Below are 18317 nucleotides of genomic sequence, written 5' to 3'. Positions count from 1 at the left end.
GAAAACCGGGTTTTTGTGCAAGAAAACCACTCTGAAGAAAACCACAGACCTGCAGGGAACCATGTCTCACCTGCAGTTTCTAACCAGACTGCCGGGTGCTTTGTGTGTGCTTGATCAGGAGTGGGCGTGGTACACCACCATCCCTCAGCAGCATGGAACCTCCTGGCCAAAGGTATCACAATACAAGACTCTCCTGCAAGACCCTGGGCAAAAGTATCTGCTTTGCGCACACACACACACACACACACACACACACACACACACACACACCACACACGCATGCACGCACGCACGCGCACACGCGCGCACACACACACACACACCACACACGCATGCACGCACGCACGCGCGCGCACACACACACACACACACACACAGTCTGCCAGAGCAAAGCCAAAGCCTTCTTAAGGTAGCACTGACCACCAGAGGCCCATCCCACCCTGAGACCTGTAGCCTAGCCAGCCTCACCTCCAAGTCCTTCTCCAGCTCCAGCCCAGCTGCCATCAGGTTGTGTTCAAATTCATCTCGCTGCCCCCTGCGTTCCTCTTCCAGAGCATCCAGTGGCCCAAGTTCGATATCACCAGGGCCTCCAGCAAGGCGCTCCTTGCCTGTCTCCCCATTGGAGATAACAGCCAGTGAATGTCCAGGGGAACCATGGCCCTGGTGTGCCCCTCGTTTCCGGTAGTGGTATGCAAGCACATAATCAACTTTCCTCTGGTTGTCGTGGAAGTGCATCCGGCTCAAACGGGCTTCCGACGGGGGTTCATTGGCATCCAGGTAGTTATTGATGACCTGGCCAGAGAAAGTAACACAGAGGAGGCCAGATGAGTAAGGTGGCTGAGAGCATGTCCTGATGCTCTCAGATCCAGAGGCCCTGCCTGTCTAGTGAAGGGATCTGCAGCCTAAGCCCACCTGTCACATGTGGCCTCCACCCTCCTGTGCTGCCTGGTCATCAGCACCTTCACACATGCTCTGGTATCCAATGTGTATACACAGAGAGAGACAGAGACACAGCGAGACCCAGAGATAGAAAGAGGCAAAGAGACAGAGGAACGGAGACGGAGAAGCAGAGAGGAGCAGGGACACTGCACACACGGCAGCGCACCCTTGTCAGTCCGCATGGCTTCTCCCCAGCCCTGAAGCCCATGCACACTCCTGCTCACCAACACACACATAACACCTGCAGACAGTGCCCTCCACTCACACCTCCCTGACTCAGCATTTCTGCACACCAGGGAAGGGGTCCATGTGCACAGGCACACAAAGGCAAACTGATGCACAGCCCTCCACATGCACCACGGCACACCCACACATGTGCTGTTCCTGGCAGAGCCAGCTGCACACGAGCCTGCAAACACTCTCCGTAAGCGCGCACAGAGTACTCACTGGCAAGTGTTCTGGATCCATCACAACAAAGGCCAATCGCTAGTCTCCTCTCCTACCCACAGGAATTCACTGGACACTCCGCCCCTCACAAATCCACATCCTCCTCTTCTCCCTCCTCCCCAGCCACTAGCAAGGACCCTGCCTGTGACAGAGGCAGGGCAGCTGACTGCTTTCTCTAGCTTCCACTCTGGAATGGAAAGGTAGAGAGAAGAGTAGGAAAGGGAGCAAGGCGGAGCAGGCCAGGGACCTGCCTCCCTCCCTCTGGGTGTTTCCTTGTTTATTACTGGTTTGATACCCAGCTGCCTCAGCAGCCACCTGAGAGGTCACCGGGGCAACCAGATGAAATGCCAGGCACTGGAGAGAGGCTCGGAGCCACCACAGCTAAGGAGAAGGGTTTCTCACTCAGGCCTGTGGGAACTGAGCCCAGGAGTCTACAGCCCAACAGGTAGGAGTCATCTGCCTCTCACCTTCTCCAGCCCAGACTTTTCACTGAAGAGGATAGCCAGGGTTGCTGAAAAACGCGCCTGGCTTTGAGAAGAGGAAGACTCTAGTAGAAACCCGGGGCTTTTCACATAAGCACACACAAGCCTCAAATGACAGGATGGCCAGGTGGGAAGCTCCCTGTGATGTCCATCTGTACTCACAGAACTGTCACGGGAACACTCTCTCCTGGAGACCTGGCCAGAGTGTCGGCTAGAACTGTCCCTCTGACCTGGGGCCCTGGGACTTGGCACACTGAGGTACTGTTTGGGGCCCTGGCCTCCTCTGGCCACTGTCCGAGAACTCAGCCGACGGGGAGATCCAGGGAGTAGAGGGATATCTGTGAGGAAGACAAGAGAGATAGCACAAGTTCAAGTGACAGGACTCTCTAGGCACAGACCTAAGGCAGTGAGAAAAAGACGTACAATGGCGGACTCAAACCAGGGTATGGTGCCTGCCGGGAAAGCTCTCCACCACGGAGCCACTGTTGTTCTGTCCTTACTTTATCCCTGAGGCCAAGAGAGCTGGCCAGTGAGTCTGCCTGTGGTCTGGGACAAGAAGGCATCAGATGAGCCAGGGTAGGTGCAGCACTCCCAGGGAGACAGGACTCTCCCAGGGTCTCTCCCAGGGCATCAAGGCCAGTAGGCACCCTGGACAGCCCTACACCTCCAGGAGAGAGCAAAGGCAGAGCAACAATGAACCACTGAGCCAACAAGGGACCGATGGAGCAGGAAACACCTTTTAGTGCCCTTGAGACGTTTTCATGCATCCAGTATTCAGGCCAAGTTCTCAGAAACCCACAGCCCTTTTCTCTCCAGTCAGGGGCCCTGAGTCACCAAAGTCTTACAGCTGGTCAGACAGGCACTACTAGTCTCATCTCCAGGAAACTCCAGCCAGCCAGTGTGCCTGTGTTTGAGGCTCAGCTTCATCCTTTCTTAGCGCTGGAGCCATGTTAGGCTTCTTTCCTCAGCCACATGAAGGACAGATGAAGAAATGAGAACAGAAGGATGCATGCCAAACACCCCAAATAGTGATCAGCCTCTGGGTTTGCAATAAAAGGTGATGATAATGATTATTGTTCTTATTTTCATTTTAAGTACCCCATGAGCAGAAACACCTGTGCATTTAGATTGGTCCTAAATAGCTGCCCAAGGAATGAATGAATGGCTGTTCTGTCAGACTTCTTGAAACACAGTCAAGGCTCAGGGTATAATCTAGTGGTTGAGCATACCCCCCCACACACACTTGGAAAAAAGACTATCCCAATCACCACCAGGTCAGTTACCAACCCTTGGGCATCCAGCTATCCCAGGGTTATTTCTAGGAGTCTAGAACATGTGATCATTGAACTCGAGAACCAATGTTCTTAAGATGTTACTGGGTGTGGAGAAACTTGATTGTGTCCAGCAGGGTTGCTGTGGCTTGAATGTGAAATGTGAAATGTTTGCACCTCGTGTGAAGGCTGTGGAGGTATGAGGGAAACCTGGCCATCAGGAAAGAAGGTCCACACGCTTCTAGAGACTCCCTAAGAAGCTTAAAGGTGGAAGTGGACCGGTGAGAACTCAAGACCATCACACACAGCCTGTGGAATGGGTTAGCCCATTCTTCTGGAAATACACTTTGTCTTCACTCCGCATTCTCTGGGCTCTCAGCACATGTTACCTTAAACATCAAACAGATCCCTGGGCATTGGTGTGCATAGATGCCATGAGGGTAGAAGGCACAGCTTACTCATCTCGACATCAGTTAGATGTTGCCAAGGGTAGGACCTGGGGCCTCCCCACACTTAACTTCTTCCTGGATCCTATCATCCACTCCTGCGAATGTCATTACCATCAACCACTGACGTCTAAATTTTACTGTCCACCCTAAATCTCCTCTAGTCACAGTCACACACATTGCCCTACCAGCATAACATACACTTGAATGGCTGAGAGTTGCTCAAAGTCAACTTGCCCCAAACCAGACTGCTGCTGATCTTTCTTTCTTCCAAAGATGACCCGTACACTCAGACACAACCAGAAATTTAGAAATATCTAGAAATCCTCCTGCCCTTATACTCCATATCCCATCTGACACCGATTCAATATATTTTACTCATGAAACTTCTGCCAGGCCAGTTGTGTTTTTCAGCTTAACACCCTCATTCTCATTTACCTAGACTTCTGTGATATTCTACTGCAACTGCTCCCCATTGCTGTTGTCAGGGCATGAGTACAGTGATCCTATTATATCCAGAAGATGCTGTTTACCCCAGTCTTCTTGACCTCTGGCTTTTACAATGTTTCCACCCCCTCTTCCATGATGGTCACTGAGCCTTGGCAGGAAAGTGTGATATAGATGTCCCATTTATGAATGACCACTCTGCAGATACTTAAAGAGGATATTTCATAAAGCCTAAAAAGATCTGTGACAAGCAATGATACCAATGCAGCAATAAAAGTCTCCCCATAACAAGCATCCTCGGAATGTTCCTTGCTAGTTTTCATCAGATCTGCCAAACACTATTCCATAAAGCAAAAAGGGAAGCGATGCTTCCAAAGTCCTTCTTGAAGCCTGCATTGCCTTCCATCATGAACCAGGCAAGGATACAACTAAAACACAAAACTATAGACCCATTTCTTTGGTTAATACAGATACAAAACTCCTCAGTAAAATCCCCACAAACAGAATTGGACAACATACTTTAAAAATCATGCACCATGGCCAAGAGAGTTCAATATGCATAAATCAATAAATGAAATACAGTACGTAAGTAGAAGCAGGGGAAAAAAATTCACATGATTATCTCATTAGTCACAGAAAAAAATCCTGACAAATCACCATATCATCATAAAAGTCAAGAAGAAACCAACTATAGTTTACATTGTTAGTTTATATAGTTATAGTTTAATATTAGTTTATGTAACAATAGTTTATAAATAACTGAATAAACACACACACATATATATACATATGCATATACACATACACATATACATTTATATATAAACTGAAGAAACTGCCTCAACACCAGGGTTATCTCCAACAGGCTAACAGCCAACATTACTCTGAATGAGGAAAAGATGAAATCACTTCCTCTACAATGAAAACAGGATAGAGGTGCCCTACCTCTACAGTCTTGGTCAATATAGTTCTTGAATTCTCAGCCAGAGCAAGAAAATAAGAGAAAGAAAAGGCATGGCAAAAAAAGACAATTGACCCATTTGCAGATGGTATGATGAGACCCTTCAGTCTCCATTAAAACTTTTAAGACCCAATTTCTTTTAATTTCAGGGAAACCGCAAGATATAAAACCAATATACAAAGATCAATAGCTTTTATATATCAATAAAGAACATAGAGACAGAGAAATCAGAAAAGCAAACCCATTCACTACAGCCTTGAAAGATCATTTTACTTAGGGATAAGTCTAGCCATGGAGGCAAGAAAATGGGGGAGGGGGAGTCAGTCTGAACCAAAAACTATAAAATACTGAAGAAAGAAATCGAAGAAGACACTAGACATTGGAAAGCTCTCCCAAGTTCCTCCCTCAGTGGAATTAATATTTTTCTAAACAACATGCTACTGAAAGCAATCTACAAAGTCAGTGTGCCCCCATCAAAATTCAAATGACATCTCAATCTTTCTCCACTCACCCAGCTCCAAATACCAAAAGCTGTGAGCTCCAACCACTCTCCACAAACTCCCCCACCCCTTCCCAGCTGCTGGTGCTGACAAGTAAGGGCTCCCTAAACCTCAGCAGCTCATCTCAAACTGCCCACACCCAGCCAGCCTCCAGAACCAACAGGGGAGGGTTCACGCTCTGACCCGAGCCCCAAACCTTCCCCCTTTGCTCATCTCCAGGTCTTAATTCTTCCCACCCTTCTCAGGCCCATCCAGCTACTCTGGTCAAAGTCTCTGGCATTGCCTATATCTCTCACTTACCAGCTTACCATAGCTTCCTACAGAGCTTCCCAGACTCAGTAAGAGAGGCACTGGCCATCTATCCCACCAAGCAGTCCAGCTGGACTGATTTCTTACTCATCTGAGACTACCACATTTTATCCTTTGGGTCCAGTCTTGGCTATTTCAGTTCAGAAGCCCCAAAGAACAGCTCTGCACCTTCTTACTGAGGACGACTCCAACCTTCCCACTTTGTAAGGATACAGGTGCCTTAGGTAGAATGGGAGCTTTAAAGAGAAAAATAAAATAAAGCTTGTGGAATTCAGGACAGGAGAGGTCGCTATCTAAGTGAGCAAACTGGTAGAGGCAGCTTTCAGAGCCTGCCTGACATGCCCTGAACTCCACCCTCAGCTCACCCTTTCTGATTTGATGTACATTATTGTATTCCCCACTCCCCACCAGAGATCTTCCCGATCCATCCCTCCATCTACTCCTTGATTGCCTTCATAACTAGGTTCATTTATACTAAACAAATAGTACAAGATGACATTCCCATAGAGCATAAGTAAAAAGGCATTTGAAAATATTAGAAGGTTCGTTGAGTGGGGGGGTCTTAGTCTGAAGGCACAATGTCTAATGGGGTGCTGGTGGAGGGTGGCACCCGAAAGGACAAATGCTAGGAAGCAGGAGTTCCATCTGAATCTTTCAAATCATGTCACATACAGAGAGAGAGAGAGAGAGAGAGAGAGAGAGAGAGAGAGAGAGAGAGAGAGCATGGCAGAAATCTTCAAGCCTGCTACATAGGACAACTAGCAGTAGAACAGGCATTTGAACGGCGGGAAAGGATGGGAGCTCACGAAAAGCTCAGGCAGGAGCAAGAGACAAGAGACACTGCCAGGAGCAAAGCAATAGGCTCATTGGTCAGAGACAGGCAGGAAGTGAGTTCATTCAGCAGGTGCAGGAGGGCAAGGTGAGTCATCAAGGCCCCGGAGCCTCCCCAGAGGTGGCAGGAGCAGGCTTCCCTCCCAAGAGTGCTGGGCTTCCAGGCAACTGGGCTTTTCCTGCCAGCTTCCCCCTCGGCAGCATCACTGTCTCATCACTGTGGATGAGTGAAGCATGGAACGCCCTGCTCTTTGAAAGGCAGCCTCAGCCAGATGCTGCGGCACCAGCACTGAGGAGGCCGAGGCGATAAGACGACTGCCACCACTCCAAGGCCAGTCTGGAGAGCACAGTGAGTTCCAGGCAGACCTGAGCTACACAGTGAGACTTGATCTCAAAAGGGGGAAGGACAGCCTCCATCACTGCATCTCAAGGTCACTGCTTCTGGCAAGAAAAGTCAGACCCAGGACATCAGAGGGAGATGGAGCACCCTCACCATCCAAGGCTTAGAACAGGGGTTCAGGTAGCAACAGCCTTAAGCATGGGTGGTTCCCTTGGGAGCTTCAGAGACAACTGGGCACTTCCATATTTGAAGGCCCTCACTTCACGTCCAACATGGCTCATCTTAGGATAGATCGTCAGCTTCATGGTGGTGTAGAAGTGTCCTCATCCAATCCTTCTCACTATCATTGCAACATTTAACTTATTGCCTGAGATATCAACGCATTATTATAAAGAAGACTTTGTGATAGGTGAGTTTGCCCACCTGTGCCCAATGTCAGTATTCTGAACATGTTTAAAGGCCAACAGAATATAGTCATGGATGGGCTCGAACAGGAGGATCAAGTGGGAAGGGTGAGGGAATGGGGGGGTTAAGGGAAGGAATACAGAGAGAGACAGCTAAAAAATAAGGGCCATTTGAAGGGGGAGATACAGAAACCTAATACAGTAGAAGCTTCCCAAAATATATACATATATGAAGATGATCTAAATGAAATCATAAAATGATTGGGTAGATGGAACCCCAACCGGTTGTCTCTTGTCACCGAATGAAGCTTCCAGTACCAGGAATGAGTTACATTAAATTGAATGTAACCCCTAATGTGAATCCCTAAATAACCCAGGCTATTACCAAGACTATAGGTTAGTCTCCACAAACTGACAACAAGGTCCCATCTACAAAAGTCATTGAACATGGAGAAGTCCATCTGGTGCCTATACAGAGCCCTCACCCCTATTGCTAGCCTCTTTGGTACAGAAAAGTACTCTGCATGGTACCAAAGGAGAAATGTGAACACCACGCCAGCCACAAACCCTTTGATTCACAATGACGTCCTGCTTGCAAAATATGCTAGGGCAAGGGGGCACAAAGGTCGTGGGAGTAACCAACCAATGTCTGATTTGACATAAGATAGAACCCACCCCCAACAAGTTTGTATGAGCCAGAGGGGATGGAGGGCACGAAGGAAACAAAGCCCTCTAAATCAACATGAGCAAAGCCCATTTGAACTCCCAGAGACCTGCACAGGCCTGCAGGGGTCCACACCAGGTCCTCCCGTGTACACTATGGCTTCCAGGTTACTGTTTGTGTGGGATTCCTGAGTACGTGAACAAGTGGGTCTCTGATTCCTCTAACTTCTCTTGGCTCTTCTCCTTCTGTTTGTTGTCTTGTCCAACTTCGACGTGTTAGTTTTTGTTTTATCTTGTATTTTATTTTGTTATATTTTATTATTCCTTAGAAAACTATATTTTGTTTTGATTTTTTTATTTTTTGTTTGTTTTGAGAGATGAGAAAGGGAGTGGATCTGGATGGGAGAGGAGAGAAGTAAGAGCTGGGAGAAGTAAAGGGGGTAAGAGTAATCAGAATGTATAATGTGAGGAAACAAAATCTATTTTCAATAAAAGGAAAAAGTAGGCTGGGTGAGGTGTATTAAAAACATTTTCAGCACGCAGTATTTTCCAGATGGGTATGCTGGGATGTTGTCCTATCATAAGTCAGGGGACATCTCTGTCCTGGAATGGACAGACTTCCACATTGTGGTCCTTGTCATCGTCCCGGAACCAACACTTCTGCTGAGCTCCCCTGAATGAACGTGAAGCTTCAGTTTACAACGGGGGCCCAATAGTCTTGCTGAACACCCCACGCCTCGCCCTGCAGGACCTGAGGAACAGAACCTCCCACAGCCTCCGATGCGACGACACTAAGTAAGTCCTGCCACACGAGAAAAGCCTTTTACAACTCTCCCTAGCCCTACTTGCCTTCCAGCCTTGGCTCAGACACAAGCATAAACCCACTCCTGGAGACAGTGCTGCCACAGTTAGCATCCAGGCACAGACCTCCTGCCCCTGGTCTTATCTCCCTCCCTGTGGTGATTTGAAATTAAAATGTCGCTCACAGGCATTTGAACACTTGGTTTTCAGGTGGTGGCATTATTTGGAAATATTTGGGAAGATTGGAAACTTTAAGAGTTGGGGCTTTGGCTTCATTGAAAATTAAAAAATGGGTCACTTGCAGGGTGGACATTGAGAGTTACAACCCAGCCTTGCTTCTAGCCTACAAGTCCTCTTCCCCCTGCTTCTCCCTCCTTCCCTCCTTCCTCTTTCTTCCTTCCTCTCCTCCTCCTTCTTTCTTCCTCTTCTTCCTTCTCTCCCCCTCCCTCTCTTCCTCCTTTTCTTTCCCTCCATCTCCCCCTCTTCCCTGGTGGTGCCATGTAGCCAGGAAGAACTCTACACTCCAACTACCAGAGTCTCTGATGAGCCAAGTCACCACCCACAATGCCTCTCCACCATAATGAACTGTATCCCCTCAAACCATGCGCCAAAATAAGTTTCTCCTCCACTGAGTGGCCTCTTGCCAAGAACCTAGTCTCAGTGATGAGAAAGGGAACTAACACAGGAGTTCTCCTCCTTGGCTTGACCACACGGCTAAGGCTGCCATTATGAAGCAACTGGACCAAGTCCTTCCCATCTGCTGGGAGGAAGAAAAACAAGCTTTCTAATACGTTTGCACACTAATAAGTTCACAGGGGGCTTTTCACGATCCAGTCCATACCTACCACTCGATGCTTCATTTATTACCACTTATCTGCTTTCGGCCTCCTTCTCTCCCTCCCTCTGCCCCCGCCCCTGTATCCTATACTGCACACCCTCCGCCATGCTGTAGGTATGCCTGGCAGTCCCCTGGAAGGACAAGACTGCTACAGTCTCCTGCTTCTCTGTTCATTCATCCCAGGGCAATTTAACTTGCTGTGCATGGTGGGACTGTTGAGATTCTAAAGCTGAACAGAATGCAGTCCTTCCCAACAAGCCCTCTGTCCTCACGGGGAAGGAAGATGACCGACAAAGGAAAAAGCCCTCTACTCCGCCTAGAGGTGTCATTAAAGGCCCCGGAGAACCTGACTTGTCTTTTTTAAACTGTCTCACTACGAAGTACAGGCTGTCCTAACTCACAAATCTCCTGCCTCTACCTCCTAAATGCTGGGGTGGTAAGTATGAAACTCATCTGAAAGAGAGGAGGCATCTGCAGCGGGCAAGGGAAGAGAAGAGATTCTGAGAGGTAGGCAGCCCTTTGGTCCTCAGCAGTGATCACTGGGCTCCTGGGATCAAGGACTGATGCCTCCGCCTGCTTCTTTCCCACCCACGGCGACAGCTGTGTGCAGTGTGAGGCACAGAAAGGACCTTTTGAGATATTAAACATTTTTAACGTGTCCTGGAAGGCGTTTTCTCATCTTATATGTTTTTCTCAACTTTCCCGATACTTTCTCCTGGTTAATCATGCTCGTGTGTGTGTGTGTGTGTGTGTGTGTGTGCATGTGTGTGCGCGCGCACTCTGAATGAAATCCCTGCCACAGAATGACCTGCTTTTTCTCTTCTTTGGTAGTTGATGTCTTTGGTATTATCTTTCTTTGACTCTGAATATCTCTCTCCAACTCTGTAACTATTTCCAGATCCCACTGGTATATTCAAGGTCATAATTTATAGTAATGTAATATGATTTTAAGCAGAGGAACAACATAATGTAATTAGAAATACATTCTAAAGACTGCACTGGCTATAGTGAGGATGAATGGGGTGTCCATGGAAGAATGGCTAGGGGATAGACAGGGAGATCCTCAACACCTTGCTGCTACATATGACCCTCATGAGTGGGGGGACCTTTTGTTACCTGGGTCACAGTGTTACTACAAAATCTCCATTGTCTTAAGACTTACCAAGCAACTGAGTATTCTCTTTCCCAATGCCTCTATTGGATAGAAACACTTCTGTTTCAGTTAGATTTCTAGGTACCTGGTGGAACAGATACCTCAGACAAATCAACTGAGAAAGAAGACGTTTCTTTTGGATGGGTTTGGAGGTTTTGGTCCATGGTAGATTGTCTCTGCTGCTTTGGGGCCTATAGCAAGACAGCCCATGGTGGTACAATATTTGTTCACCTCATAGCAGCCAGGAAGCCATGGAAGTGGAGGCACTGGGGTTCTTCCGTCCCTCTCAAACACATGACCCCAAATATCTAACCACATCCCATTAGTCACTGCCTTCAACTCTGGCCACTTCTGAAGTTTCCCCCTTCCCAACCAGGGTGACAAGTGGAGGATCAAACATTTAACATCTAGGTCTTCGAGGGACATAGAAAATACAAAGTGTAGCAATTCCTCATTAGCCAAACCCATTCCAAACCTGACCTCATTGTCAGGGTCAGGCATCTTGTGGACCAACTCATTTATCCTCCTGATAACCCTATGAAGAACATGCTACTTGTGTCATATACTCAATAGCAAAATCCATAATTTAGAACTTGGACAGGTAGCCCAAATAAAACTTACTCATTGGTAGCCCATCCTACACTGTGGTTTGGAGCATGACTGATCAAATTAAAGTGTGCATGCCTTCCATTGTCTACCATGAGGAAATACCCTGTCTACAACATAATTGGTCAAAACTGTCCTACTAGCTCATTAATTAATCCTATTTTGAAATAGTCTATCTACAACATAATTGGTCAAAACTGTTCTATTAGCTTATTAATTAAACCTGTTTTGCAACAAGTTCACATGAAAGAAGATGGTGATGCATTGATGCATCAAGAACAATGAGAAAGTGCAACTTCCCCCACCCTGCCATGCACGCTCACACACACACACACACACACACACACACACACAACCTTTGACTCACCTCTTCTGTGAGTTAGTTCCCTCAATGTCCCTCATATCCCCTCCACCACCCACAAACAACTCCCATCTCTGACCACCTCCTTCTCTTGAGTATATCTACAACTTCCCCTAACATAGTGAAGCTGAGTTTTCAGAACTAAAGATAGAGGCCTGAACATTAAAATTTGGGATGGATTTGTATTTCACTGATGACCAGTAATACCGGCCATCTCTTCACAGGATGTTGGCCATCTGTGTATCTTCTTTGGAGAAATACAGATTGTTTGCTTACTTAAAAACAGTATTACTGTTTGTTGTGTAATTTTAAGAATTATTTACATATTCTGAGGAAAAGTTATCTGGCCTATGACTTGCAAATGTTCATTCCATTATACGGGTTGTCTTCACTTCTTGATGGCATCTCAAGGCATATTTCTGTTTCTGTATGCGGAATATGTGTGAGAGAGAAAGAGCAAAGATAAAAACAAGAGAGAGACACATGGGAGAAAGAAGAAAGAGAGAACAGAATGCGTGCATGAACGCCATGGGGCACTGTGGAGGCCAGAGGACATCCTTGGGTGTCCATCACACCTTCTACCTTGTTTGAGACATGTTCTTCCTTATTGTTCAGGGCTTCCAGTAGTTCAAGGATTCAAGGTAGTCAAGCTTCCAGTGTTCAAGGATTCTTTTTTCATCTTCCCATCACAGAAGACACTTACACTACTGAGTCTGGTAGTTTTTCATGTAAATCGTGGGAATCTGAACTCAGCTATCAGGCATGTAAATCAAACACTTCCTCCACTGAGCTCATTTTCTCAAATTTTCAGTATTTTATACACTCCCTCACTAGAGCTACTATGCTCCAGATGCCCCATATCCACCCCTGTCTCTGAGGGGCTCTCTCTGTCTATACTATGTAAAAGTGTAAAGAGGGTTGTTAAATGTATTGTGCTAGGAGGATCTGGGGATGGTATTATTGGACAAGACTGAAATACAGGCATTTGACATAGGTACATAGTAACACAGGGAGCTGTAGCTACATTTATAAGCAGAACTATTTTATTAGTATCCACCATGGTGGCAAATAATTGACACTATCCTTATAAGATATAGTCTGTCCAGCTGACACATAATAAACATGGTAAAAATGAAACAATGTGCAAAGTACAACAATGCTCATTTCTTGCAAAAGCGAAGCCCAGGATTGGTACCAAGGGTGGTAGGTGGCTCTTTTCCAGGTAGTTTTCCAAGGATGATGGAGACACTGCCAGCTTCCACTCTGACTTCCACACGCTGAAGGGAAGGAGTGTGGAGGTACTAGCCAGGAAGGTGTCTATGGGCCAGACCTAGAAGTAGTGAGCATCACCCTGGAGCAGCTTCTCTTGGGCTATCAGCCCACAGAGACTTGTTTTAATTATGAAAGCTCGGTCTTAGTTTAGGCTTGTTTCTAACTAACTCTTATAACATTTTTTTATCATTTTTACTTTAAAACAATCTTTTCTCGGTTCCCACTCCCTCCCCTCCTCCTGCTCTCCCCATCTTCCCCGCACCCCCCATCCACTCTGCAGAGAGGGTAAGGCTTCCCATGGGGAGCCAACTAAGTCGTATCACTTAGGGCAGGACCAATCTCCCCCCTCCCATATCCAGGCTGAGTAAGGTAACCCTCCAAAGAGAATGGACTCCAAAAAGCTAGTTCAAGCACTAGGAATAAATCCCGGTCCCACTGCCAGTGGACTTGCATACTGCCCAAGCCACACAACCGTCACCCACATTCAGAGGACCTAGTTTGGTTCCATGCAGGTTCCCCCACTGTCAGCCCAGAGTCAGTGATCTCCCACTAGCTCAGGTCAGCTGTTTCTGTGGACATCCCCAAAATGGTCTTGACCCCTTTGCTCATATTATCACTCCTACCTCTCTTCACTGGACTCTGGGAGCTGGGCCCAGTGCTGAGCTGTGGATCTCTGCATCTGCTTCCATCAGTTGATAAATGAAGGTCATCAATCTGATTACAGGGGAAGGCCAGTTCAGGCACTCTTTCCATTAATGCTTTGAATCTTAGCTGGGGTCATCTTTGTGGATTCCTGGTGCTTTCCTTTTTACCAAGTATCTCAATAGCCCCATAATGACTCCCTCAATAAAGATATCTCTTTCCTTGTTCTCCCTCTCTGTCCTTCTCCATCTCTACTATCCCATTCCCTCATGTTCTTTTTCCCCCTCCCCTCCACCCCTCTCCTTCCTTTCTGCCCTCCCTTCCCTCTCCCCCACCATGCACTCCCAATTTTCTCAGGTAGCTCCTATAACTTAAACTAACCCATTTCTATTCATCTATGTGCTGTCACGTGGCTCATGGCTTTTACCTCTCTTTCTGCATGTCTTGCTTCCTCTGCATCCTGCTGACAACCCTGCCTTTCTTCTTCCCCAAGATCTCTCTGTCCCAGAAGTCCCACATGACCTCTTCCTGACTAGCTATTTGCCATTCAGCTCTTTATTAAACCAATCACAGTGACACATCTTCACTCAGTGTAAAGAAATATTCCAAAACATCTCCCTTCATGTTCTGCTGCCTAGAGCTCAGTTTCATGGCCACATTTAACTGCAAGGGGAACTAGAAAATACAGATTAGCCCCATGTGCAGGAAGAAGAGAACATGGAACATGGACTCAGATAATCAGCTGCACTCTTATAATAGGGACCTATAAGGAAGAGCAAGTTTGGTGTGGCATAGTCAAACTTACTGTACTATGTTAAAATTACACATTTACACAACTATCTCCAAAGGTAAGGTGTGAGGTGTTCAAATTTCAGCACTCAGGATAAAGTAGGGTTTATAGGAAATTCTTATTAAATGATCCATGAATGATGCTCTTTTTTTGGATCAAGAATGCCCCTCCAAAGGTGATGAGTCAAAGGCTTGTCCTCAGAGTGACAGAAGTGGGGCCTAGTCCTCAGAGTGACAGAAGACACTGGAGGCATGCCCCTGAAGGGGATTATAGGACCTCAGCCCCTTCCTCTTCCAAACTGAGTCCATGAAGGTAAAAGGGACTAATGCTGGTTGTAGCACAAACCACTTCTGTAGCCCTGGAGCCAAACATGCTCATGGTTTGCCAGGGGTGAGAGTTTTTCCTTCGTCTCTAGTGCCAGGCTGGTGTAAAACCATGTGACATACTACCTGTAAGCATGATTATACTACAAAATATGAACAACAACAAATATTTCTGAGTTGGCACAGAAACTGGCACCACCATCATTTGCTAGCGAGGACATACAATAGCACAGCCACTTTGGAAAACACTTTGAAATTCCTTGGAAACAGTTCAGCAGAATTACCATGTGACCTGATGATTCAATTGTCATGTCACCTGACACTTCTCGAAAGCATTTACTCCCAGAGGAAGAAAAACTAATTTTGTGCCCAAGAGGTAAAAGTGGCATCATTCACAGTATTCAGAAAATAGAAACTCAAATGTCCATCAGCTGACCATGGAGGAGTAAGAGACTATCGTTGAGTGTTGATTCACACCAGGAGGTAGCCGAACCTTAAAAGCATTGTGCTAAGTGAAAGAATCCAGATAGCAAACATCACAGAGCATAAAGTTCCATTTATGATAAATATCCAGAATAAGCAAATCTATAGGACAAAATTAGATTACTGCTTTTCGGGAACCAGGGTGAAGGAGAAAAGGATATGTAACTGTCTTGGAGCACAAAGTTTCTTTTAAAATGATAACATGTTCTAAATTGGAGTGGATTATGCACTTTATGAATATATTAAAACAAACCCAGTGAATAGACAGGTTTTATGGTATGGAAATTATATATGAATATGGTTGTTATTTTTCAAATAGAATTCCTAGAACTGAAAATTATAATAACTAACCAGAAAAATGTACAAGATGAGCTTAACAGAAAACTGAAGAATATAGAAAAATGTTCAGTAAAGTTAAAAAAAAAAAAAACAGGTCAGTGACAGTAATCTAGAGAGCAGAGAACTCAGGTTGGACAGCATTTTTTGCTAAGCCTGAAGGACTCCTGGGGCAGCATCAAACAGCCAAGCAAACATGAGCTCCAGAAGAAAAAGAGAAAGAAAAGGAGTCACCAAAAAATGCCACAGAGTTATTGGTTGAGTCACCACCATGTTGACAAAATACAGTAATTTCTAGCTCTCAGAATGTCAGCAAACTCAACTTTAGAAGAGGTACAAAGAAAACCACAGCTACATGCATCATAATCAAACTACTAGAGAAGTGGGATCAGAAGCTTATATAACCCACCTGGCTAGAAAGAGGCACCACCTGAATGAAAGTAAAATAGGAACTAAGGGGAGCTTCTCATCCCAATGCTGGGCATCATCCAGGGAAGTCGGAGTATGAACAACAAAAGCACACCCATATTGTACAACCAAACGAAATAGCCTTTAGAACAGAGGATGAAATGAAGACATATTTCAGCAAAACATGAGCTGAAAGAATTTGTCACTGGGAGAATGACATCCCAGGAGGCACTAGGGATGGCCTTGAGGCTGAGGGCAAAGGTCAACAGATGGAAACCTGCTGGGTGTGGTGCCATATGTTTGAATCCCTGCACTGATGGGGCTGATGTAAGGCAATGCAAGTTTGATACCAGCCTGAGCTACACAGCAAGTTGCAATAGTGATACACTATCTCAAGCAAGGGGACAAACAAATAAACAAACAGTTTCTGAAAAAAAGTATCATAAAAGACATTGAGAGCCACCAGCCTACATGAATATTAAATGGGGTTTCCTATGTGCTGTACTTCCTTTCCAATTAGATATTTCACCAATTGATCCATTATCATATAAACCTAATGTCCTGCAATCAGTTATTTAAAAAAAAAAAATGTAACAGAGAGGAGCTACAGAGATGGCTCTGCAGTTAAGAGTACTGGCTGCTCTTCTAGAGGACCCAGGTCCAGTTCCTAGCACACACATGATGGCTTATAACCATCTATAACTCCAGTCCAAGGGGATTCCAGGCATGTACATGGTGGCACACAGACATACATGTAGACAAAGCACCCATACACATAAATAAAATACATTTTAAATATAACAAAAAGGACTGGCCCACATATGAATAAAACAGAAACATTTTCTACTTTAAATGATCAGAAGGCACACAATAAATATCCGTGGAAAATAATACCCTTTAAAACCTACTAATGGGTGTTATGGATTTGGCTCAGCAATGGAGCTTAGCAGGTGCAAAGCCCTGGGTTTGGTCCCCAGCACTGAAAAATAAAATAAAATCTACTACTCAAACTATAGCTCTTTATGTTGGGCAACAGCTTACATTAGTATCAATATGCATAGTTTGGAGGAAGACACTTGCTGTGCTCTCTACACTAGCCTTGAATTCATGGCTACCCTGCCCCAGCCTCCTCCGTGCTGAGATTACAGGCATGTGCCATCACACCCAGCTTGTAACATTCATTTTAAAATTTAATGCTGGTGAGCTAGTCTCCTTTTATAGACAGTGACAACCACGTGACTTACTTCCTTTTCTGACCTGTCAGGAAGTTCATAAATTTTTCTCAATGACAGTAGCTATTCTTAGGCTAGCTAAGTGTATACCCCTAGCCTGCCTGGGCTTGAGCCCTTTAAATAAACTCCCCATGATGAGTCCAGGTTGGAAGTAGTGTCAGGGCACATATTCCCTGCAATATGACCACAGCATTTAACTAACCCCCTTGCAAAATTAACACCCCCTTTAGCAGCCCCAGTTTTGTCCATTTCCCAGTCTCAATTACTGGCATCCACACTTCTTCCTAATGGCTTTTTAAAAATAGAACAAAAGCAATAAGGTGAGTTAGTGGGGAGATATCTGGTCCAAGGTCAGATCCAAGTGTTAATTGTGGCTTCATCCTTCCATAACAGCGGTCTGTGAGCACATGACCACAGGCATGGATGGCCCTTGGTTCCTCTGAACATCAGGTTTGTCTTCCATGAATTGAGCTGAGTGCTGACTGACTCCATAACTATTGTACCAATCATCTGCTGGTGTCAGGTACGTGGAGATGCTTGATAAACAACAACGTTGTTTCTCCTTTGTTTACCAAGAGCATTTGGCCTGAGTTTAGGACTCATGGTCAAGCTTACTCTTCCCACTCTCCTCCTGACCACCCTGCCCGGCCACTCTGTCCCATCACTTTCCTGCCATGTCTAGGCATCTCTGTGCCTTCCTCTTTGTGTGATGTCTGTTCAAGCTCACTCGTTTCTAAACCACCTGGCCACACGTAGAAAGCGAGATGAGTGCTACTCTGAGCTAGCATCCTACCTCTAGCTGTCAGATGCACAGTCTCCGTGTGTTGCAGAAATGTCATGCACAGACTGGGATAGGCTTCCCTCATCCAGCCACTGCATAGATGGATTGAAAAAAAAAAAATAACCAGATCCTCAGAAAATTAGAATAGGTAAGTTCCACGTGGGCCCAAACACCTCCATCTAATCCTATCCCTCAATAGAAGACAAAGACAAAGTACACATCGAAACTAAAGTGCCCAGAACCCATCCCCA

General features: G+C 45.9%; 1 protein-coding gene across 1 annotated transcript in view; it reads right to left on the bottom strand.

Moving 5' to 3' along the window:
- The window catches only part of Ano2 (anoctamin 2), a gene marked incomplete at its 5' end in the record, with an annotated part of 300185 nt that extends 297963 nt beyond the window's left edge, over nt 1–2222 (bottom strand). Inside the window, 2 exons of the mRNA XM_051173071.1 lie at nt 469–792; nt 2031–2222. Of these exons, the coding sequence (XP_051029028.1) occupies nt 469–792; nt 2031–2222 (516 nt within the window). The remainder of the gene's footprint in view (nt 1–468; nt 793–2030) is intronic.
- Between the last annotated feature and the right edge of the window lie 16095 nt (nt 2223–18317).

This window comes from Phodopus roborovskii, unplaced genomic scaffold (assembly GCF_943737965.1).
Source record: "Phodopus roborovskii unplaced genomic scaffold, PHOROB, whole genome shotgun sequence".
Lineage (NCBI taxonomy): Eukaryota > Metazoa > Chordata > Mammalia > Rodentia > Cricetidae > Phodopus > Phodopus roborovskii.
The sequence above is the reverse complement of the archived record's forward strand: the minus strand, read 5'-3'. Positions and strand labels throughout refer to the sequence as shown.